Source organism: Rhopilema esculentum, chromosome 10 (assembly GCF_057945365.1).
Source record: "Rhopilema esculentum isolate cy_ngs chromosome 10, ASM5794536v1, whole genome shotgun sequence".
NCBI classification, from domain to species: domain Eukaryota; kingdom Metazoa; phylum Cnidaria; class Scyphozoa; order Rhizostomeae; family Rhizostomatidae; genus Rhopilema; species Rhopilema esculentum.
Genome location: NC_142824.1, coordinates 7,450,984 through 7,475,070, shown reverse-complemented (window position 1 = coordinate 7,475,070; position 24,087 = coordinate 7,450,984). Strand labels below are relative to the sequence as shown.

The 24,087-nt window shown below is 36.5% G+C and overlaps 2 protein-coding genes across 2 annotated transcripts; both read right to left on the bottom strand.

Annotated features, from left to right (window-relative positions):
* Positions 1-15,764: 15,764 nt before the first annotated feature.
* LOC135692327 (mitotic spindle assembly checkpoint protein MAD2B) lies at positions 15,765-17,765 on the bottom strand. The gene has a single exon (XM_065210438.2). The coding sequence runs from the start codon at positions 17,498-17,500 to the stop codon at positions 16,844-16,846; it is 657 nt and encodes a 218-aa protein (XP_065066510.2). The 5' UTR covers positions 17,501-17,765; the 3' UTR covers positions 15,765-16,843.
* Positions 17,766-21,604: 3,839 nt separating this feature from the next.
* LOC135692314 (uncharacterized) lies at positions 21,605-23,326 on the bottom strand. Its single transcript, XM_065210433.2, has one exon. It carries the CDS (start codon positions 23,093-23,095, stop codon positions 22,229-22,231), a length of 867 nt encoding a protein of 288 aa, XP_065066505.2. The 5' UTR covers positions 23,096-23,326; the 3' UTR covers positions 21,605-22,228.
* Positions 23,327-24,087: the final 761 nt, after the last annotated feature.

The following is a 24,087-nucleotide window of genomic DNA, read 5'->3' as shown; positions in this document are numbered from 1 at the left end:
TGTGAAAACCCAAGATGGTGTCTTCTTCGAATATCCTGACCTACATTTTCAAAACAATCATTATCAAGGAACTAATTGTTTGCGGGCAGTACTAGCAAGAGCTATTTCTAGTATAATCAGATAGTATCATATAACTTTATGATCCAGCTTCATGAAACCGTAAAGTTATAGGGTCTAGGGGTTGCTTTGGACGTTTTATGTCATTTATGTATTTTTGCGAGAAATTTCAAGTGGATAAATAGAACCATAGAATTGTATACCCTATCAGTGAATCACTGGCTCGATATAAAAGCAAGATTTTTCATGTCTTACATCATTGTGATTATATTATTATAAATATCAAGTAGCGTGAAAATCTATTTTCGTATGTAAAGAGGGAGGATTCTTGGATGTTTTTTGCGTAAGCGCTGACGAACTAAATTAAACTAGGGCGCTGACGAAATAAATTTGGTTTGGAATTAGATTATAACTAACTTTTAGACTATAATAATACGCGTTTTTAGTAGCAAATGTGTAGTCTTTGACAATTTTTTGGTTGAAATATTTTTCCTACCGCCATACAAAGATAGTGTCTTGCATGTAGATATATTTTATGCTCAAACCGAATTGGGAACCTTGCTCAAAGTTCTAAAGGTTTAGCGAAAACGTGTATATGATATTTTATAGTCCTTACCCATATGACATAACTCAAGCCTTAATGGATACACTTGATTTGATAATTAAGAAAATTGATTCAAAATTATCGCTTGTTTCTGTATAATGCTACTGGAAATGAGTACGGCAGATGGGAGATTACTGAAAAGAAGGTTGTTGATTGTTATTTCAAAAGCAACTGTTAATGGATACAGCATCACGTTACTCGGGCCAGAAAATGAAAAGTCGGTTGAATTTCTAGAGCTTCAGTGTTAAGTGCTAACAGAGGATTCTCGATAACATTGTGTAACAAAAACAGCTTTCTATGGACTTTGGGCAAGGAAGAAGCCCTGATTACAACGCTTATTTAGATGCCTAGGTTAAAGATGAAAGTGCCTCCGGTTCTTTTTACAACTTAGATGGTTGAGCTACTTTTAAAAAATGCTTCAGGCATGTGTGTGCTTTACTTATATTCATGCCATTAGAATGCCATTAGAATAGAAGTTATCATGCCACTCGTTTAAGTGATCATGCCACTCGTTTTCACCTACAGCCCTTCTGGGGCTTGCCCATTTGAAAAAAAGCAACGCTACAAAGAAGAAACAATTTGTAAGTTATTTCTGACACTCTTTAGAATTATATTTGTTCATAGAAATATTATAGTCTTTCACGAATACATTTAATTTTATATAGTTTGATACGACTTTATGCCCGAAAATACTTTTTGCGTACAATCCCATCGTTTCAGGTGAAAAGAGGAAGCGAACTACTATGAATATAAGGTTGTTAGGAATCTCACAAAGCATTCAGAATGTTTTTTAGTTTAAATTAAAAGGTTTTGTCGTGAATCATTAAGAATTGCACGCGAATCACTTTTAATAACATTATATCAACGGTAACATTTGCTTGAAAGACAGAATTGTTTGTTTGTAAAACAAGTTCATCGGCCAGGTGAACCGACTTTGCATGCTTGTGGATAAAGTCACTGAGAATGATCGAGTTACTGGGGCTACGCTGTAATCAATTACTAAAACAGGTTAAACCATTGATGTTAGCTTTGACAGAAAAATGAACCATATCTCTACCGAATTCAATTTATAGATAATTCAGTACGGTGCATCGCTTCCCGTTTTTAAGAAGATGCACCACCACGATGAAGAGGCAGATGATCGTTGATCAATGTGAGCAAGCAACTACTCACAAGAGGATTTCATTTTGAACGATAGCATCAGAAAAGACGTAGAGAAAATTCACAGCGAAAAAGTAAACAAACCTTTTGAAAGTGTTTTGAAGAGTCGCATTAAAGAAATGGCTTACATGCAAACATATAGTGAGCAGGGAGGCGAAAGACCTGAAAACAACGACAAAGCCGGCGCGGCGAAAAGCTCAAATGCATTGCCATCATATACTGCCATGATAGCCCAGGCCATCCTAAGCAAGAGTGTGCAACGGTGTGCTCTTAATGAGATTTACGAGTTTATGGAGAGGCGTTTCCCACCTCTAAAAGAAAAAGGAAATGGTTGGAGAAACTGTGTCAGGCACACGTTGTCACTCAGCGACTGCTTTATGAAGCTGCATAGGCCTGAAAACGGCCGGAGTTGCCACTGGGCAATACACCCTACGTATCTTTCTCGCTTTATGAGAGGTGATTTTCGAAAGAGACGCCAAACTCGAGCCAGAAGGAATCCTCAGTCGTCATTTCAAGACCAATACCCTCTGCAAACATATGAAAGGGATATGGTGGCTTGTGACAATAGAACGTTCCATGTGCCAATGGCACTGTCTGCTTCGTCTAGCGAAAGCGTGGACCATGTTGGACATTACCATATTCCTACTTGTAATTCTGTGATGCCAAATTACAGCCAATTTTCCTCTCATGCACCTCACATGTCCCAAGGGCACAACTATCTGCATGGGCAGCATAGTACACAACCAAGCAGCTATCAAGGCCAATTATCAATGGACTACAAAGTTATGAACAATTACTACGAACCATATGCTCAACAGCACAGAGGATATTACCAATAAAAGCATTTTGAAGCCATGAGGTTCATGTATTATATCGAACATTATATATGTCGTTAAGCATATGTTCTAGTTTGATATATCTAGAAAAAAGAAGTTCGTTTATTGTAATTAGGTTTGGACCAAAATGTTGGTGGTACGAAAGTTTTTTAGGAGATGAAACATCTCTTCGTTGCTAATTCTCAATATCGATCGTCTGATAATGTAGTACTTCAGATTATAATCATCAAATTGTATTTGTAGTAGAAATTGAGATGCATATTCTGCACTAACTCTTATGTTGCTCTTTACTCAACGCAAGAATGTTTTTGGGACAGTTAGGGTTGAAAAGCATTAAAAAGTTTTAAGAAAATGTTTCACGATAATTAAAGGACACACAATGCAAGAAAGTTTCATCTAAGTATTTCTACAAAGACACTTTCTGTTTGTTAAGGATGCATTTACATGGGGTCGGCTAAACGACCTCATATTATGTCACTTAGGCGTGCAAATATTCGGCCATCTAGGAAAGCGTCCTTCCTGAAACTTGGCCGGCCGAATTCGCGAGCGACCTCGTGTAAGGGATTATGGCTCTTTCAATATTTTCACGATGGGCCAAAAAAGGGTGCGTTAAGGTCACTGATTAGATTGTTCGTCTGTAGCTTCTGCTTATTGTTTGCTTTGCTCAAAATATGGACGTCTTTCGTCGAAAGATTCATTTAAGCGTTCGTGAAAATTCTAAAAGCATAGCAAACGTTGCAAATTCCAATCATTGATAGCAGCGATGCCAGTCATCCTCTTTAAACAGCATTTTGCGAAGAGAGCGAAAAGAGAGCACAAGAGAACAAAAATGAAAGAAGTTGTTCTGTAAGCTCTTTGTTTACAATGATTTTTTGCGCAAAGTTTTTTATACACTGCACAAGCGGCCTAAATATACTTTTCGCAGCTAGAAAGATTGACTGAATCTGTCTTGCATTCAAATAGGTGAAAAGAAGAGCGGTGCTTTCGTGCATGTCTAATTGCTACGTGACATTGCAATGCAGTGTAAATGTGTAAGACACGTTTATTCAAAGGTTTGAAAAGATTTCAGCAAAAATCATACTGAGGCTGTGCGAAACCCCCATTCTAAATCGTGTTTATATCATACTTAAACTAATTTCTGAAGTTCGTTTTGAAAGTTAGAAATGATAAAACCTTGTTACCAAAGTAGGAATGACAATGTTTAAGACTAACTGTAGTTTCATTATCAAAAGAGCACTACTTTGAATCAAATTGGCATTTTATCATGATTAGCTGAGGATCTAGTAGTGAGAAAACTCTGCTTATTGCTTCAAAAACGAGACACAAAATATCATATGGTAGTGAATTAGTAAGAGCTAAAATGAAAGAGCAAAGCAAAAGTTTTAATGAATGTGTTTATTCCTAGAATGTTTATCATGTAATGCTTTTCCTGTCTCTATTGATATAAGTGTTTGTGGCAAAAATGATATATAATCCGTTTTACTTTTGGTATCGCGAACTTGACATGGTTTACTTCTCGCCTATTACGCTTTGAAATAAGAACAACGAAAATATGATCTTAAAAGCAAAACTGAAAAGATAATTTATGGTCTGAAGAAATGAAGGACTTAAGAACTAGAAAATATTATTCTCTAAATGTAGCTCCGAAGGGCTTTTTAGATACATTTGAAAGAAGAAGCAGAGTTCTAAATCCTGAATAATTAGCAGACGCTCGCAATTTTGAAACAGTCAAGTAACCAATGTCAAGCAGCACCTGTAGCTTTTGCATGGTGAGGAAACTAAAAAATGATAAGTGCCTTACCAAGACTGGTTGTAAGCAAGTAGAGGCTTAAAACGCCTTGGCGATCAGATTTTGATAATGAAGTGAAATTAAAAAAATCAAGTTGAAGCATAAGTAAAGCTTGTAAATAGTAAGAGACTTAATATCATTTGCAGAAGAATTGCTTTGTTTTTCACTGTAGGGTCGTTGCTGTCAACAAAGTTATAAGGACGCCTTCATTTAAAAAAATTGTAGAAGTGTTGTTGCATGTTTGAACTTTTTGCTTTAAGACCATCCCTGAGTCTCTAACTCTTGACTTCTCTCGCGAATCTCTGGAAGCTTCTCATACAAAAAATCCCATCCCGGCAAAACGGACTGTCCCATTTTACCGAGTTTTCAAATTGCTTTATAATTCTAATAAAACACGACTTGCTATTATAGGCCTATCTAAGGGATATGGTCTCGCAGATTGTTTTTGTCCCGGCACTCCTATCACACCTTTAATCATATTCTATGCCAAAGGCCGCGAAGCTCTTAATGTCGCTCGTTGAACGACCGAGAGCAAGTTGTGTTTACTGCTTTGAAGGTATTCGGACCTGTCTGCAATGTGCGCATGGCTAAGCTTCTAAAACAACTGATAAGAATTGTAATATCTTTAAACAAACCGTCAGTAATTTAAGAAGTTTGTACGTTACTGTATCTGATTTGTTTCTTTCGGCAGCATCTTGCTCAAAGGCGAACATTAAATTCCTACGGGTCAGGTTTGTTTGATTGTCTTTTTAAGATACCGGTAGAGTCTAAAACAACTTTTGGAATAACAATAACTGGTTTTACCTTATTCCTACCAAGTTTCAAAATTAATATAGAAAAAAAGGCCTCCAAGGAGCCTTTAAAGACGAAGATAGTTTAATTAGATTGCAAGAATGCTTCAGTACAAAAGTTATAAAAAACGTCCTGTTCGAGAGGCATAAATAATAGTGAACGATAGATAATTGTTAATAACAACTTTCTAGTGCTCAGCCAAAAAGATAACACCACCGACAGTTGCTATGTTGGAAGCCCAATAAAATAAGGCTAGTTGGAAGCTCATTTTGCAATTGAAAACTTTCAAATACAACAAGCAGCAGCCTCTACGTTTGACACTGGTTTTGGAAATGTCATTCTTCTTTTTTCTTTAGAACGTGTCTAAATTGTCGTGTTTATTTGACAAATCTTGCTTTCGCCTCCCAGACGGAGTTTGTTGAGACAACTGCTTGTAAAATCACATCAGTGAATTTGCATTTATTTATTATGTAGGTACAAAGCCAAGATGGACCTCTAAACTAATTACAAATATTTCACTACCTCTAATATTAGTTTATAAATTGTGTACAAATCAGGAGATCTATTGGGGAAATTCCTCTTCACTCATCATTGTCGATTGTACATATACTCGGCATTTCTTCACGATGCGTGACATCGTAACCAATAGAAAATTCTTAAAAGATCCCCCGGTAAAAGCTTATAATTGCAAAAACCAGGCTGATTATTGCACAATGATATATAGAAGATCATTCTTTTATTTTCAAATTATTAAAAACCGACTTATTAAATAAGAACCAAAAAAGTCTCATTGGTACAAAGCATGTTTCAAGATCGTATGCTGTTAAATGTTGATTTTTCGACAAAACGTAATTAATGATTGAATCATATATCACGTACTGAAGTGGTAGAAAGAGGGCAAAGACTCTTCTAAAGGAATCTAGTGCTGAACAAAGGCGGCTAATCATGTTAGACTTAGCAACTCTTTCATCGTCAATAACTATATAGCAATAATTAAGCCACATCTTTAGATAGTTTTAGATGCGATATTTGTTTAAAGATGTTATGTTAGACTCGATTCAGTTAGCAAACTGCAAAAACAATGAAGGAACAATGTATATAATTAACAGTGTGAATGGAGGAGAATGAATTTTGAAACAGCGGTTGTTATTTAGGTAAGATGAAAACTCTTTCAACGCATCCTTCCCTTGTTTTCACATTGCTTCTAAATAGCTGTCATCATAATCAAAGCCATTTGATAAGTATACTTTTCTGAAATAAATTCTAACTTCTAACTTCTTACTTACTTTCAATACTTGAACGTTCTATCTTAAGGAATACCAGTATTAGACTCTGAATAGCAGAACTTATTTTCAAGGCTTTGTTTTCCTCGTGGCCGCATGACCATTGGGCACAGAAATTACAGGGAAATAATCTTTTCTCAAAGGAAATTTTTGTTGCAAAGGACGACTATAGACTATCGCAAAAAACACTAGCAAAAATGTGCTAAAGACAGCTCGAATTTTGCTTTCTTCACTTCAAATCTAGAACTCACAACTTTATTTGTATACCCATCTACAATACTTTTAATCCCACGCTCCCCTTCGTATTGAAACTCAATTCTCCTATCTATCCTTGCTTCTTTCTATTATCTTCTCACAAAAGCCATGCCCTAAAAATACCTGTTTGTAAATGGTCGCATCCTTTACTGCAATTATTTGCAAAAAATGTTCAGTGATAATACCAGCATTGCATAATTGCAGATAAAATACCCTGGTGCTGGATACGTTATGCATTAGAGTAGAATTTGAAAACCATGAAACCTTGATAAGAATGGTTGGTAAATGAACAACCGATTTCATAAGGGAGATAAGTGATAGAGGGCACCGCTAATTGCAAAGCAAAACATTTTTAATAATAAGTTCTTCTAATTTGTTGGATGGTTTAACAAAGTTACCATTAAACCATACTTAAATCAGGGGTACAATTGTTATCTTCAAATTAATGGTGGAGCTCATATTGGATTTTTTACCATATACAGGCATTATTTATTCAAGCTGGTCAGGCAATCAGTACGCACCAATTTGGATACAGGCATAAATTTCACATTATGCACTTGCTTCACCAGCCGGAGGGATTTGCCCCCTAAATAATGGATAAACCTCCCCACTGAATTCCTTTCTATTTCGGATGTTCATAACTCCTATTTTGCTTGGGTTCTGGCCCTAGTCCCCGGCATTAAGCTATGATTACCGTAAGTTCTCTTTTAAAACCCCCTCTCAATTATGCCTACCTCTCTTATTAGCCCCCTTTTCAGACAGAAAAATTTAACAAGCCTCCCTCTCATTTTAGCCCCCCCCCTAAACTTCACTGACACATAAATAAGAAAACTTGACAAATAATGGGGATTTTCACTTTATTCATTGGCCGTTCAATACTTCTCATCAAATCAAAATTAAAAGATGTTTCTTCTACGGATCCGATGACAAAGATTTAGTAAGCATTAAGCATGGGCCATGTGAGAGCCTTTTACCAAACTTACAGGCCTTTGGTACTCAGAGGGATGAAATTGCACCTTTTTAATGCTCGATTTCAGAAGACGACATGGCCCAAGAAGATATTTTAGAATTGATAATTGATGACGATGACGATGACAATATTATTTATGTAGAAGCCTGATTTGATGTTTTTTACTTCGCAAATAACAAAAATTACTCTACTACTGAGAAAGGCTTTTTATTACAAATATTCATTAAGTCTCCTTTCTCAATTTAGCCCCCCTCTTTTATAAGCCTTTTCTTTACAGTGCTGAAAAATAACATCCCCCTCCCGGGGGGCTTAAAAGAGAATTTACGGTATTCCAAGACATGCTACTGCTTTCTACTTTCTATAAACGTGAAAATTTCTGCAAACCCACGTAACAGTACTTTTTGTCCAATCCGAAGCAATATGTATCCAATAATATTCCGAAAGAAGAACAAGCAACCTACCAATACATATTTTACCTTCACTAAAAAGAATAAGAAACAAAAGAAAAGACAAATTGTTAGGCAAAGACTAGATGTAATTGAGAAATTAATCATTGGAAATTACATATGAATTTTCAACAGTTTTAAGAAAAAATTACGTAGAAAAGAAGCACTATGCTGAAAGGAACCGTGAACTACTTTCCGAGAAGCTGATGAATCTGATAAATAAAATTGATGAAAGGGAGGGAGTAAAACAAACTGAAGGATTGGAAGTAAAGGCAGAAAAGAAAAAGTACAGAAAATAAGAAAGGTTTGAAAGGAGATAAGCAGGGAAAGCTGATTCTAATTCCAATTTTCCTGAATGAAACATGTTATTATGCTTTAAATTATTCGTTAAACATATTTTGATGATATGGAAAGATCAACTTTCAAGGGGATTTTCTGACACAACATTTCACCTGCGGACACATTAATGTATCTGTTTTGCGAATTTTTGCTGTCCTTTTTGACCAAAGTGGTAATGGTCTTTTTAGCAAAAATTTTGAATTGCACAATCTGAAAAAATGCTGAAACTTTCATACTTTTGCTATAACAGTGCGAATTCTAAATTTTTCAAGAGACAACAGTATGAAGGAAGCTAGTCTGTCTTCCCGTGAGTTCAAATTGTCTTCAAATACACAGCTAGTTGCCCGTGCCAGGGCCCACGCCATGAATTTGGAAGTGGGAGGGCCAAGGCTTGCAAAAGTAGGGGGCCAAGACTTCTTTACCCATTTACTGCAGCTTTGAAACTATTCGCTTCGCAAAAAGTGGGGGGCCATGGCCACCCCGGTCCCGGTGGCGTGGGCCCAGCGTGCTCCACGTTAATGAAGGGTACATTTAAAATTGCTACACATCAGCAACGAGTAAAATGCAAATAAAACCACTCGCAGAATTTGGTTGCCAATGTGTTGAGCAATGGCCCTTTGTGTAGCCCTTCCCCTTTTAATTAGCCTTTAATTTTTCCTAGGAGTGGCACAAGCTAGACAGCTGGTTGTTTTCACGAAGTATATTAGCTATAGTCTGGATGTGGCTTTTAGACTTCTTCGGTATAGGGTATATTGCATATTGCATGCCCTTAGAAAGTTTAGATATTAGAGCCCTTCCCAGTAGTCTGTTTTTTTTCCCGTTAAGATATTATAACCCTTCCCAGTAGCCTTCAGTTCAGTTCCCTTTTGAAAGTTTTTGGACGGCACCCAAAAGCACCCAAAATTCACAAAACAACCAAAGGCAAGTCACAGAAACCATCCTTATCGCTCATAACTATTGCAGATGATCATTTTTGAGAAAACAATGCTGCTAACAACTCGCCTGCCTATCCCCTTACGGGGTCCAAAGGAAGCGGTGAAACACTTTTAAAAGCATTTCCCTTGCTTGCTTTAGCTTATTTCATCATACGCACGGTGCCCTCTGTCTCTCTTTCTTCAATATACTGTGTTATGAGTATGCATTCGATTTCTTTTACCATGTAACGAATCAATAAACTTAAGCTATTACTTTTGAATCGTTTTGTTTTTCGACTTTCTTGCACTTTTTCTACAAAAAACCAGCAGTAACATAAATTTAGGTAAGATAAAAGTATTCAAGCACGATCCACTTTGATTAAAAGCGCTATGTAAAATTAGATAATTTAATGCTTTGACGTTTTCATACCAAGACTTTTCTCTTCTTCCAGTTAAGGAACCCAATCTAAGCTCCGTAGCATCTACAAAAAATTACAGCTACCTTCTTCTCCTTTCCACTTTATATCTGAGCTTTAAATTGAGCAAAATGCAATGATCCTTTTGTTTCTATGTACACATAGAAGATCAAAATAAAATTGGGGGTCCCTCTTAAAAATGCCAAGAACACCTCCGCAGCGACAAGTGCTTATTTCGAGGCTATTTTAACTGAAAGAATAGCAAATTGAACTGTTCACGATGTAATTGATGTCGAAGATTCCATCTATTCACCTAGAATATATCATTCCGGTCTAAATCGCTTTATGGCGAGTATTTTATTAAAGCTCCTCCACAGCAGTGAAACATCGTCATAGTGGCGCGAAAATAGCACGATTCAGACTCTTTTCGAAATCATGCCATACCCACAGAGGATAGGAAATTAAACTACGCATCTGAGTTAAAGAACTTCAAGGCCTTGATAATTTGATTTCGGGCTGGCAAGCATATAAATTAGTTTTTTACAGAAAAAATCAATTCTTTTTAGATTGATGCTTCAAGGGATTGTGCTTGAGAGGAGGGCGTGTGAACGAATCAGATTAAAAGGCCTATATTCCTTCATGTGTTTCAGGGTTGGATACGTACGGCAATGTTTTCAGAGAGGTAAAATGGGAAAATGGACCAGTGAAGAACTTCTTCCACAAAATGTGCAAAATCAATATGCTAAACAAGAGAAAGGTGCTGCAAGCAAAGAATTGTCATGCCAAATTACAAGAAACTGCTTTGCGCGTTGAAGAACCCGATCCCGATGCTTTGCTAGTCACACTGGACCACTTGACAAGAAAAAGTTGTGCATATTGTGTATAAAACCGGAGAACAAGAAGAATACCGGAGATAGCTTCCAACAGTTAAAAGCTTTAGCCCGTTTTAAAGTCCTCTTGAAAGAAGACCAGATGCGTGACAGGATTTTGGCCGTTATTGCAGCCACACCCGATCCTTTTGGACCGAAGTCCATTACCTTGCTATTAGATTACCAGAACATTGCAGACAATTTTAGGTTTTCAAGCGAAGGTCTAAAGACTAGCAAAATCATGCAAATGGGAAATCAGTTCCCCAATCAACTTGGGTTCCATGATCGCTATCAAAAAACCAAAGCATTCTTGTTTATTATGTTACAGAAGGAGGAAGTTTCATAGAGGCGGCAATATACTCTTGGGGAATATCCAACAAACAGCTTCTTAATACAGTAGCAAGACGCCTCAGAAAGGAATGATTTGGCCGCCAACAATCGAAGAAATTGAGACAGAAGAAAAGCCAGATCATGTTAAAGTTTTTGATGTGGCTAAAAACCCCAGCAACCAAAGAACTAAAAACCTGCTCAGACCCTCATGTTTTGGCCCTAGCACCATTGTTGAAATCTTATGCGACTGAAAAAAGTATCTTCAAAAGAAAGCTATCCTGCACTCTTCATGAACTAACTAGGTCACACGAACTTATTGATTTGACAAAGAAGCCTGGTATCAGCTAAAAAGATGTGAAAAACCCATATGCAACATGGACCCTTCAAGACACAAACTATGGTTACTTTCCTAAGGATATAGCATCCGCTTATCTTGGCACCGTTGTAATGGACAACGACGACTTTAAAGACGACACTTTAACCAGGGCCGACACCTCACATCGCACTAACGTAATGTTTGTGCAGTGCACAGAGCTGCAGCCATCGTGCCACACCGATAGACCTGTGCTAGCAACACATGATGACCGGAAAGTTGTGATTGATGATGACCTGAAGAAAATAAAACCTTATAAAAGGGTCATAAAAGGTGTTTCACCTATTCTTAAAGAGTTTGATACATCACCATCAACAAAATTTTCTATCCGCAAAGAAGAAATGCTAGGTTTAAATTTCTCGAGCTTCTTAGTTGATACGGCATTGCCTTTTTTTCAAAAATTTCCATTATAAACGAAGAATTCAAGTGATTCCTTGTTTTGTAAATTTCAACCATGAGCAACTGTAGGTTCCTCTGATGTATAGATACCGAATTATCATTTTCTAACAATTTCTCGTAAGGAGAAGTGTTCTCTTTGGATGCTATTCGAAGGCGTTTTCATGTGTATGCTGCAAGATGACCTCCTTGCAGCAAAGTATGATGGTGAAAATTTAGCCATGCGTTTCTTACAAGGTCGTACTTTTTAAAGAAAAATGCAGTTCAATTCTGTGATGCACAGGAATTCCTGCAAAGTTTCCCTTACGTCAACTTCTGACAATTGTTCTGGGCCGCAGCTATCAAAATCATTGGCTATGGGAAATTAAGCAATGTCTGCGGTTGTGGCAAAGTGCTGCGGGAAAGATGTTAACCTGCTGACTGTTATGGAGAACAAAGTGACAGAGGAATGCCTGTCCATTTTTAACCCGAATGGAACAATGGTAAAAGTGCACAAGGCATCTAAAAGCAAATATCATTATCCTCGTCAACGATCCCTATGACCTCGATAATACTACCAAAGATTCTGAACATGACAGACGAGCAAAATACACTGGAGGAAGCAAAAAAGTGCACATAAGATGACTGGGTAAGTTGCCTAGCAGTCTTGACTTTAATGAATTTTGCAAAAACAAAAAAACAAGATTCGTCGGCAAGAGTTGGCAGCAATAGCTGCTGGTAAGAGCCTAAAGATACTGTACTCTGTACAAAGCGACTGCTATGATCTTACCACCAAAGAGAAGATTCCTGAATTTGAATGCATCAACTTAAAACAGACACTATCATATTTTACATCTATGCTCAGCTATGAAAGATTAAGAGACAGGAAGTTGTTGTAATCGACGATGAAGACGCGTATATGATTGTTTTATCTGCGCGTGTATCACACGAAGTTCAAGAGTTGTAAAAAATTAGACAGAAAAAAGAAATGTACAATTCCATCAACTTTGTTCTGAAGAAAAGTCCAAGAGTATTGTCCAATTGCATATGAACATAGGATCAAATGTTGTTAGTGCATTATTTGGACACGGAAAGATGTCAGTCCTTTGCTTGTATACTCTAATGCGGCATTGCACCTATTTCTTCTCCCCTTCTTTGCAGCAAGGGCAGCACGGATAGTGTTGCAAGCCTGTTGCTAAATTATTGTGAGGTCCACAGAATATGCATATTTCTTCGTTTTTTGCTCTGTAACACGGCAGCTCTATCATGTCATTGCAGGCCAAATCGCTCTTACAAAATACAGCTGGCAAATCATAAATTTAAAAATATACAAAATTTAAAATTTTTGGTTGCTGTTGTCTATGCTGTTTTTAGTCTTTGCCTAGCCTCTTGCACACGAACAAAGAGCAAAAAAAGTTCTTCAACTCCCTGAGAGGTATCCTTTGCCTTATGTGTTGTATTGTGTTGTATATAACTAAGTGGGAAAGGTTGGATTATTTAATTTTCTTAAAATAAGGCAATGCTAAATATAAAATTGTTTGACTTTCCGTAAATCTAAGACAGGCGGGACTTTTATATGAAAATATAGAATATAAAGAAAATCAAGGCGGCACCAAAACATGCTAGGGGCACTGGTGAGTATAAAATGACTAATTTCATATGGCCTTACACCATATTTACAATGATAGAAAGAGCAAAACACTTGCAGGTCATGAGCAGGAAAGTAGAAGGGGACGAAGAAGAAATCTACACAACTCTTTGCCACGTGATGAAAATTCGTATGATTGGGAGCTTGTAGAGTAAACAGTCAAATGTTATGTTTATTGCAATTATGCAAGAAAGGATGCTCCATCACCTCCAAGCCATCATGGATGGACCATAATAGAAGGTAAGATTTGTAATTTGACTCAGAATTATCATTCTCCTTCTCCCGCAACCCCTTTGCATTCCACTTTCTGTGTACAGGTATGACATGTCATTAAAGGAGAACTGACACGCAAAAAAAGTTTGGCTAAAACGGTAGTTTGTGACAAGCAAATTCCGGGATCGAAAAAATTTTTTAAATCACAGTTACCGTTTTTGAAATACAGGCGTTTTAAGTTGAGAAACGACAAATATTCCGACAACTTGAGACTCGAGGCGAAAATCGTCACGAGTGGGCGATCATCTTTGACGTCACAAGTGACATGTTCTCAGCACGTATTGTGTTTCTCTATAGAAACCTTTAACAAAATGCTGCGGACAAATGTTTATTTTGTGCATGTGAAAGGTGCTAATTTTGCATTTTTGACACATAATTGACTTTTTCAAATGTTTGGGACTCTTAATCGGAGTTTTATTACACTGATTTCGAAACAAATGGAGAGTTTCAGCCGTCTGAGTTTTTGCTACCAACCAGCGCTGCCGCTTGGGCAGACAGTCGTCCCATGGCTCAACAGTGACGATGTTATGAACAAAGAACAGACTGAATGTACAAACTGATATGGAATTTCTATTAAAAACAATGCTATTGCTACAATCTAAATGAGATCAGGTATCCTAAAACTAGAATTTCATTTCAGATTTCAGATAGACTGCTTTGTATATGGCCTAATTCGCTGAAATGCCTATGATGCCCTAAACGGAACTGCAAGTTATTCATTGTTAATGTAACTTTCTATGATTGTTTTTCAATGTTTCAAACGCGTTAACTCTATAGTGATATTAAATAGTGAAGGCGGGTTAAAAGTCGACTTGTGCGGATTATATGCCATTTTCACCGGGCGTGAAGGGTTTCGGGAACTGATAAGTTACCTGGCAGTCGAAAAATATGGATTTACGAAATAGGCTCCTAGCTCTCAGTCAAAGAACTTGATTTCTTAGTCGAAGAAAATGCTGTTTAGCTGTCATAGGAATATCAACTGACGCATTATCTTCTTTTGCAATCAATTTTGACTTGGGTGGTTGTTGGGGAGACGAGCAAGAGAAAGTCTTTTAAAAAGTGAGGCAACCCTCCGTCATGGAGTCAAAGAGCATGCGCACAGAACGAAGTTATTATTACGCATGCTCTCTGAATCCAGGACGGAGGGTTGCCTCACTCATTTGAAGACTTTCGCTCGCTCGTCTCCCCAACAAGTGGGGGATGGTCTTTTCGAAGACTAGGTTATTCCCTAGTATCTCAACCTCTGTTAAAATACAATAATCAAGTTCCGTGAAATTATTATTTAGTCACACTCGCAGCTCCCAACAACCAAGGCTTTTTCTTGAATTCATATTTCTGCACCCAAAGCAGGTTGCAGGATCACTTTTACCGCTGTCTCCACTAGATTTCGTTTGTCTTTTGGCTATTGCTTCAAACCACACCCCCCCCCCACCCCCATGTTGCGATTTTATTTGTAATTGTAAAAATAAAAACTTTGAAGAAACGGTATCAGTTTTCAAACAAAGTCGACTCCTTTTTTCATAAGCTTAGAGGTTCTTTCAATGTTTCAAAGCATGCTGGTTCGAAGATATCATGGCACAAAAATAAATTGTATGTAGATATAAGCGTCTTAGCAGACATGTAGCTAGGATTTTCTAGCTTCGATATACTTATAAATGAAATGCCTGACAATTTTTTGTCTTTTCACCGCGGATTATTTTCAATAAAACACGAAACTTAATTTGTACTTTCACCGTTGCGGTGAAAGCCTTTACAACGGCATTGTTAACATGTCACTTGTGACGTCAACCGAGAATTTTAACAACTCCTGGCGATAATCTTGTTTCCACTTCGGGAAATTCCTGAGTCCTGGCTGTGACGTATTCAACGGATAAAAGTGCAAATATCAGAAAAACGGCGAATCTTAGAAGAAAACTTTTTCCAGATTTGAAGTCAGCGAAAAATTTTGCATCGAACAAGCCAAAGTTATTTTTGCGTGTCAGTTCTCCTTTAAGGTTGAAGGTAAATTTTTCTGGCACATTAGCTGCAGATGCTCCACTCCTGCAAATCCTCTTAGCTAAACCTCTTGAAACTTTTGTCTAGATAATAGACTTTGTCAATAAAAGATAATATATTTTCTAGATAATATACCCTGTTTTAAACAACTGCATATTTTCTTATAAAAAGTAAAACATATTCAGCCTGTATGACATTCTCTAAAGAAAAATAAAGCATTTGTTATGATTTATAAGCATCAAGAAGGAAACATATACTTCATACTCCCCCTCACATGGACTCATATAAGAATTTCTTAGATCTACATTTTTCTCCTAAAACCCACAGGATAGATGTACAAATGTCAAATATATCAATTCTACATAAAGTAAAAATTAATCACAATATTTCTAGCTTTGCTAGGAAAAAGATGGTCAAAGAAAACTTTGAGCAAACATTATTTATTATATAAAATTCCTAAGTAGCAAATGTTTTAACAGTAATCAGCTTTGACACAAAGCTTTGGACAGCATTCTTATTATATTTACATATTTCTACTACAATTAAAGGGCCTCTCCAGCCAAGACTTTCAACCCCCTGCCAATCTTATAGAATTCAATCTGTTGATCAAGAACCTGATGATTGTTGTCAAATATTATACATAGTACTTGTATTTTGATGTTTATCAATTGAATTGCGAGAAAATAAATTTTTAATTTGGTAACATTTCTATTCAAATTTGATGTCTCAGAGAATTTCAGATGACCTTGCTGATTAAATCAAACTGTGTGAGTTAAAGTCTTTGTATTCATTTTAATCACTTTCAATTTAACAAAAGTATTTCGTAGTTTGTGGTGCCAAGGATACTTTGTGGCCATTTGAGTTAATAATAATTTTTGAGGTAATAAGAAATTGGCAGCACCAAACATTGTGACATAGCAGTATCACCAAAAAAATTGGTCTTTGCTTGACTTTTAACCGAAACAGTCAACTTTAAAGTGATATGTTAACTAGTGAATGGTTGAAATTATGCTGAAAATTTTTTATCATGGTAAATGTAACAGAAATTATCTTCTAAGTCAATGAAACAAATGAATTGTTTGGCTGGAGATGCTCTAAAAGCTATATGGTGATAAATTTTATTTCATTTTTACTCTTTCTACAAAACACTGTATCTTCAAGTTATGCATATTGCAAGATTTAAGTGGATGAATAGATGACTTTTGTAAAGAGGCTGTGTTATCAGAACTTTCAGCTCTTATCCAAGGAAAACCCTCAAATTGATCATTGTTCATCAGTTCATTTGCAACACTTTCTTTAGTTTGCACAGTGATTGAAAATGTGCAATCCTCTGGCAAAGGCTGTAGAACAGCATCACAATTATTTATTTTAAGCAGTAAGTCTCTTAAGCATTGCTCTATCTCACAAACTCTATTCAGTGTCATTTCGTCATTTCCTGATCCTTCAAATAATCGCAGCTCAAATACAAAGCGCTCTATTGGCTCATCTTCCTTCGTATTTATTTGAAGTGTCACCCGCTCGACATTTCCCGCACTTATTAAGGCATTAATGCCAGTTAGCACATCACAGATATATTTGTTCAACTCTGGGTGACGACTCATCATAACAGCAACATTATATTTCCGCGACTTGCGAAAAATACCATCAGGGTAGACGCTTCGTACATACAAAATCAAATTGAACGAGACTTCAAGGAACTCACAGATAACATCAGCCATACTGCTTCTATCTGAATCCTTATTGTTGTAGTTACTGCTACTAGCAACAGCCTCCATCCTTTTGGACTGAACAACGAGACCATTTAAATTATAGCCACTGTGTATGTATGATGCATACAAAAGATTGGAAATAAACTTTTAACAAAAATTCCTACCTATAAGTTAGAGGTATACAGTTTGCAACAAGCTGATGAGCATTTCAGGTCTAAACAGGCATGTCATTACTTTTTTCTCGTTTTGTATTTGTGACTGGCGACTGAATCCTGAGAGTTTTTTTATTTCCTTCTTTTAGATCAATATTTGGCGGCGGTAATTAGGCCAATCTGCCTCGATTCCAAATCCTGAACGGCCTCGTTTTTGAGAGAATTACCTAAAAACTCCAAACTTACAACTTCAAACTATCATTTCAGCAGAAATAAAAGTTGATTGCAAAATATAAGTGATTTTATGAAATACGGCTATCTAACTAAACATGCGACATATAGATTAAATTAAGAAAAAATACTAAGAAAAATAAACTATACAAAAATGTGATTTTATAAATGCAACATAATATCTGAATACCTAGGTATTTGCTAGTTTTATTATTTGCTCAAATGATTTCAGAATAACTTAAGAAGCAAACATGTTTTATTAAGCAGCATGTCTCTTTCGCATTAAAAACAAATCACTCCCCTAAAGAGAACAGACCCCGGTCTTGCAGATCAAAAACGACAACCCTATTGGCACTTCTGCTATCGGGCAGTGGCGTAACGCACGGTTTGCACCTTTGAACACAGAACTAAGGGTTCCCAAACATTTGGGTCGAAAAAGTCTTCAAAAAGCAGGTTTTTAGATAAAAACAAATGTTTCTTAATATAATTCACAGCAACATTAAAGTGGGCACAGGAAGGGATATGATTTGTGAGCAAACAAAATAATGCATATACATGTCAATTAGGCTTCCCCACATAATACCCCACAAAATGAAAGTTTTAACTCGTTTAAATCTCACGTCAGAAAAGAAAAATGAAAGAGATGGTGCAAAAAGCCTTAAAGAAAAGGTGGATAGTTTCGAACTTGTTCTGTTTATAGTCATGTGGGAAAGAATACTGCGTGCTATAAATTATACATCAAACGAATTACAGTTGCCTAAGTTGGATCTTTCAGTTGCGTCTGGGCTTCTAAGCTGCTCAATTTCAGACATAGAGATACTTCGGAACTCTTCGGAGTCAGTGAGGATGACAGCTTCTGCACTTGCCAGTTCTTGGTGCTCATCTCTTGAATTTACCCAGAAAAGAAACCGCAAAGTCAAGTGTTTCTTTGATGAACTATCTTGAGATGATGCGTTAAGTGATCGAGAAAAATGGTTTGAAGTCAAGGTTTTCTACAAAGCAGTCGATACAGCTCTTATGCAGCTTCAGTTGCGATTTTATGGGCAAAGTTTGGCAACTTTAATATTAATATTCAAAGACTCGATAACTTGGCAATACTGGCCATAGAAAATTCAGAAACCAAATCAATTGATAAGACTGAACTCATTGAGCGATTCGCACATGTCAATGCTCGAAGGAATAAAATAATTAGCATATAGAACTTGAACGTTCATTTTTCTGATAACATTTCAAATAAAATCATATTCATGACATTTTTTAAGCATTTGTGAACAAACTTGCGCATAATTTTACGAAAAATTGCATTGATTACGTTTCTTTATCTAGGTCTTATAATATTTTCATTATTCATAAGGACCGCATAAGGAAAGAAAGTTTTAAGTTATGTTGGAATTTGTTGTAGAAAAGTAGTCAAGTCATTCAAATTTTGACAGTATCTATCAAAGTCTAATGCCCATTCACTTTTGCGAATTAAACCAGCTTAGAATAAGTCAGATTATTTAGCGGGGCCTTCTCATTGGTCTATCCAACAAATCGGACGCGTTTGATTGGTTGAAATAAAACCTAGTATAAATGTAGCTGGTATAACGATGCATAAGCAAACATTCATTAGTCACACCAGCGCAGCTTTCTTTAATATTTTGATAAAGTAGCAAATGGGGCGTCAAGGTAATATATTTCCTGCCCTAGAGTTGTTGACGGCTTTTACTGTAAAGTATTTTAGATAAAAAGCTAAAGTAACATGTTTCAAAATATTTTCTTTTCCAAAACTGTTTTGTCTTAAAGATGTTATTGAAATGTTCTTTTTGTATTTTTGAATGCGTCCTTTTGTTGAGCACACTTGCATGCGCATTTGGGCGAGTAATGCCATTCGAGTTCACCAAATTAGCAGTGTCCATGCCACAAGGGGCCAAGGACCATGGCATCCCCACTTTTTCGCAAAAATATTATCAGCTTAAAAAATTTATATAGATAAAACTTTTGACTACAACAACAACGTCAGCAAAATGATTGCAACAACTGGGGCTCAAGGTTGGGAGAGGAAGCTTACTTTACATTGCTGGCCACCAAGTTTAGGATCAGTGGCGCGGGCGCTGATAAGCGTTTAAAATGAGGGGCGTGGAAAACTAAAGCTCCCTATAAGTTTTCGTATCATTATAGAAATCCAATCCTTGCATAACCCCCGTTTTACATGTCCAACTAAACCAGCTATTCCAGCCATGTATATAACATGTTTTAACAAATATGATGATGACTGAGTTTGTTTCTGATGCTATTCTGAAATCGTTTAAGCAAATAAAACCTGCCAATTTTAACAGTAATTTGTATGTGAATGATTCAGACGTTTATAAACAAAATGTAGGGAAGAAATAGAATTGAAAATCGTGGGAAATCTTTTCAGGTTAAATATCATCATATCATATATGACTATTTTAAAAAATCATGCCTTTTAATGAGATAATTGCTAACAAAATTGCTAACATATTGATAAAAACATAGACTTGGATGTGCAGAACGTATACATAAAGATGCAAATTCTCTTTGGTGTTAAGAACAGTACGGTTCTAAGTGACAACTCCGTTTTGTTCTTGACATCAAAAATATACCAAGGTTGCAATTTAAAATGGCGCTGTACTATACACTGAAGTGGGTGCATCTTTGCCTATACATCATCCAGCACAATACGGCAGATCATAATAAACACTAATTAGTATTCGACATCAAATATGCAAATAAACATTTATCCCTTGTCAAAAACTACTTTGAAATAAAAATTTGTTCATGTATTTTGCTTTTCTTACAACACGACTAGTGCAATGCTTAGCAAGTAGAATCTGTTGAATAGTATCTTAAAGCTTTCAACAAATAAATAACTTTTAGGACATCTACAATAGCTTCTATACAAATTTAAAAGTAAAGAGATTAAAATTTCTAAAAAGCTTTATTTCAAGCAAGCTAGAAGGAGTTGTTGGAACTTTTGGTATTAGAAACTACAACTATTGCAATAATGCGACGAGATCTTGATAAGATATGAAAAGAAATTGATGTACTTTTAACTTTCAATGCATTTTGCTTTAGTTTTTGGATTCTAGCTAGCTAAAGAAAATTTCTAGCATTGCAGTCATCTTGTAGCGGAGAATGGAATATCTTAATGAGGGGATTGTGCATTCGTCTCGTTATTTCTTTTTGCAAAACTTATACTAAATTTGATGTTATCATTTGAAATGAAAAGGAAGTATTATAAAGTATGATCAGTTTTATGCTTTTTAAGTGCAGGGCAGCTGAGCAAACTGATATAATAAACCAACTTACAAGCAATAACTTTAGAACTGTTTATCGTAAACACATTCCGTATTTCTCGTTTTTTTCAGATCCTGTGTTGGCAGCACACGGAAAACTGAATACGATTCAAGGTTGTGCTTACAGTCATTAAGAAATCTTTTAGAAACTAAGAAATGATTTGTTCATTTCGCGGAAACATATTTCATGACTTTCTCGTGGATTCTTGGTTAGAATTTGTTGCCTGAAAGTTCTCGTCTGTATGGCTTGTTTGCTGTTGAGATTAGCTTCAGTACTTGAAGAAGGCGCATCAGTAAAACAATTATGAAATATATTTTTCATCGTGTTCTTTCCGACCCTTATTCTGACGTTTTATGCTTTGAGGAGTGTCAGACGAAAAAGCTTTTAGTATGTTGTATAATGTTTGCTTTTTCAAAGCCATTTTCAAATTATGAAATAACAATGTTTCCTTCAATTTTCAAACAGAAAAAGCATAGATAAAAAGATATGAAGACAAAAGAAACATCTTGATTATGTGCAATGATACTATACATTTAATATATATAAATATATTTACAATATATTTTCCAGCGTCAAAGTCTAGAAGGTAAACTCCTTTGGAAAAAATAACGGTCTCTTTAATTCTTTAAGCACAAATTACATTCTATGTTATTAACAAAAGACGTTTTATAGCAAATAAAGGAAAGTCCTTCAGTTATATATATGCGCTCCCACAAAGCGTGTAATGTGTTTGTTGGTTACATGAATTCAACAGATACGAATACATTGGTGTGAAAATATAGCATAGATTAGGTTTATTGCTGCAAAATGATTCAAGAAATTCCCCATTTACTCGGCTGCTTACAACTTATTCAAAAATGCTGTTTACCTTGATAATGATTTGTGTCTGAAATTTTCTAGTGAAAAGAAAAAATCATGGATGCTTAAAGACCGGTAATACAACGCATGTTTTAACTTCAAAATCTTCTTCGCATGTTATACAACTATATAAAACACAGCAACAGATCTAAATTAGATTTACACATTAAACTGGTCTTGTGTTTAAAGCTGTGCTACATGTTTAGGTTAACATGACTACATACATTACATACAAGTGTTCAGTCTGCAGGAACTATGACATGTACCGATTCGTACCTTTCTGGTTAAAGCAGTAGCAGTTTGGGTCCATATAATGGCAGGAAGCGTGGCTATTGAAATAAGCTTGGCGATAATCTTGAGCCGATGCTACAGGTTGGTTGTATGTAGAATGGGGTTGGTTATAAAACGCTTGCTGAGGGTTCCAAGATGGCCCATTTGAAGGACTAAGCTGCCACGAACCGGGCTGATGCTGGGCATATTCCTCCTCTCGGAAGTATTGCATTGGATACGGTATACCGGAATCTAGCCATGGTAGCGTTCTTGCCCGCTTTCGGATTGATCTTCTTTTTCTGTAGTCGCCTCGTGAAAAGCTTTCGAAATATGTTGGATGAACGGCCCAGTTACAGCTTCTCCCATTTTCTGGCCGGTGAAGTTTGATAAAGCAGTCGTTTAAGGAAAGGGTATGTCGAACGCAGTTCCGCCAGCCAGTTCCCCTTCTTTCAAGTGCTGGAAACGTTTTGCTCATGAATTCGTAAATGTCGCTTAAAGTTGAACGGTGTCCTTCTTTGCTTAATATCGCTTGCGCTATCATCGCAGTGTACGATGGCAGACTTCCGCCCTGTTGTTGATTAGAGCCAGCGTTGTTCTCTTCATGTTCTTCACCACTCTGTTTTTGCTGCGAAGTAGATACAGTTGGTGTGTTCTTGGGATGTTCTTCCTTCTTTTGTGCCTGTTTTTCTTCTTGCTGTTCATGGAGATTACTTGCAGCAGCTGTGGGTCTTTCCTCTTCGACAGCCTCTTGCATGGGTCTGTTTAGGCTTTCAAACGAAGGAATTTCTCGCTGAATCCTGTTACTTGAGGTCGCTAGCAGTGCCGATGTGTAAAAATTCGTCGACGACATTCTGCTTCTAGGATTTTTGTTTAATATGTATCTGGCAAACAAACGTTTATATGTTTTATTGTTGCCTCGCTTGTTTGCAAACTTATGCACTTCCTAACTAGCTCAATATGCTTGTGTTGGTTGTTAGGGTCAAACGACTCTTTCGACCACTGTTTATGGAGACGTGTGATCTCAGGAGCAACTGCTGCCTATAAACGTTACGTTGAATATATAGAGCATGCTTATAGTGCCTTTTAAGACCAGGTGAACGGAGAAAAGAAAGTCATAATCATTTTCAAATCGAACCAATCAGGTAATTTGTTTACAAGATACATGTGATCCACCAAGCGATGGGTGATGATTCTTATCGTATGCATTGGAACATGTTTGACTGTTTACCGCATGCTACAATGTCCTAAATGTTCTCCCGACGGGTACCGCGGTTTGAATACGAGCACCTCGTTAGGTGTATAATGAGCCTTCTAAAATGAGACGCATTCTCTAATTAGTTAAAAAATATGAAAGCAAACTAACTGCTTTGAAGTTTTCCACAGATATGCCGATCTATCAAAACTTCTCTAAATATTTAGGCAAAGCTGAATTTAAAGATCTCTTAAGTGCAAAATAACCCGTAGCTGATAGAAGAAATATATAGACAGGCCTAAACAGCTTTTACTTTGACCAAGCTTTTTCCCTCCAAGCAAAATGAAACTGCAAGGCTATAAACTAATAGTGCAAAGTCTTTGATTGTGTCTTTATCGTAAAATAAAGCGAATTCGTAGCCTAGAATGATAAAGGTGTTTGTTGTCAACGCATGTCTTCAAGGAAATAAACACGAAAATTGGATGTCGCTTTTCGATTGGTTGATTGTGGTCGTGAGGACACGCAAAGTTCGTTTACACGCATTTCAATGCCAATTTGTAAATTAAGAAGATTTTGACGGTTTCTGAAGGATTTTGAAGCTATTTCTTTAAACACTTCCAGAAAGCCTTTTTCTGGGTCACATCTTCGAC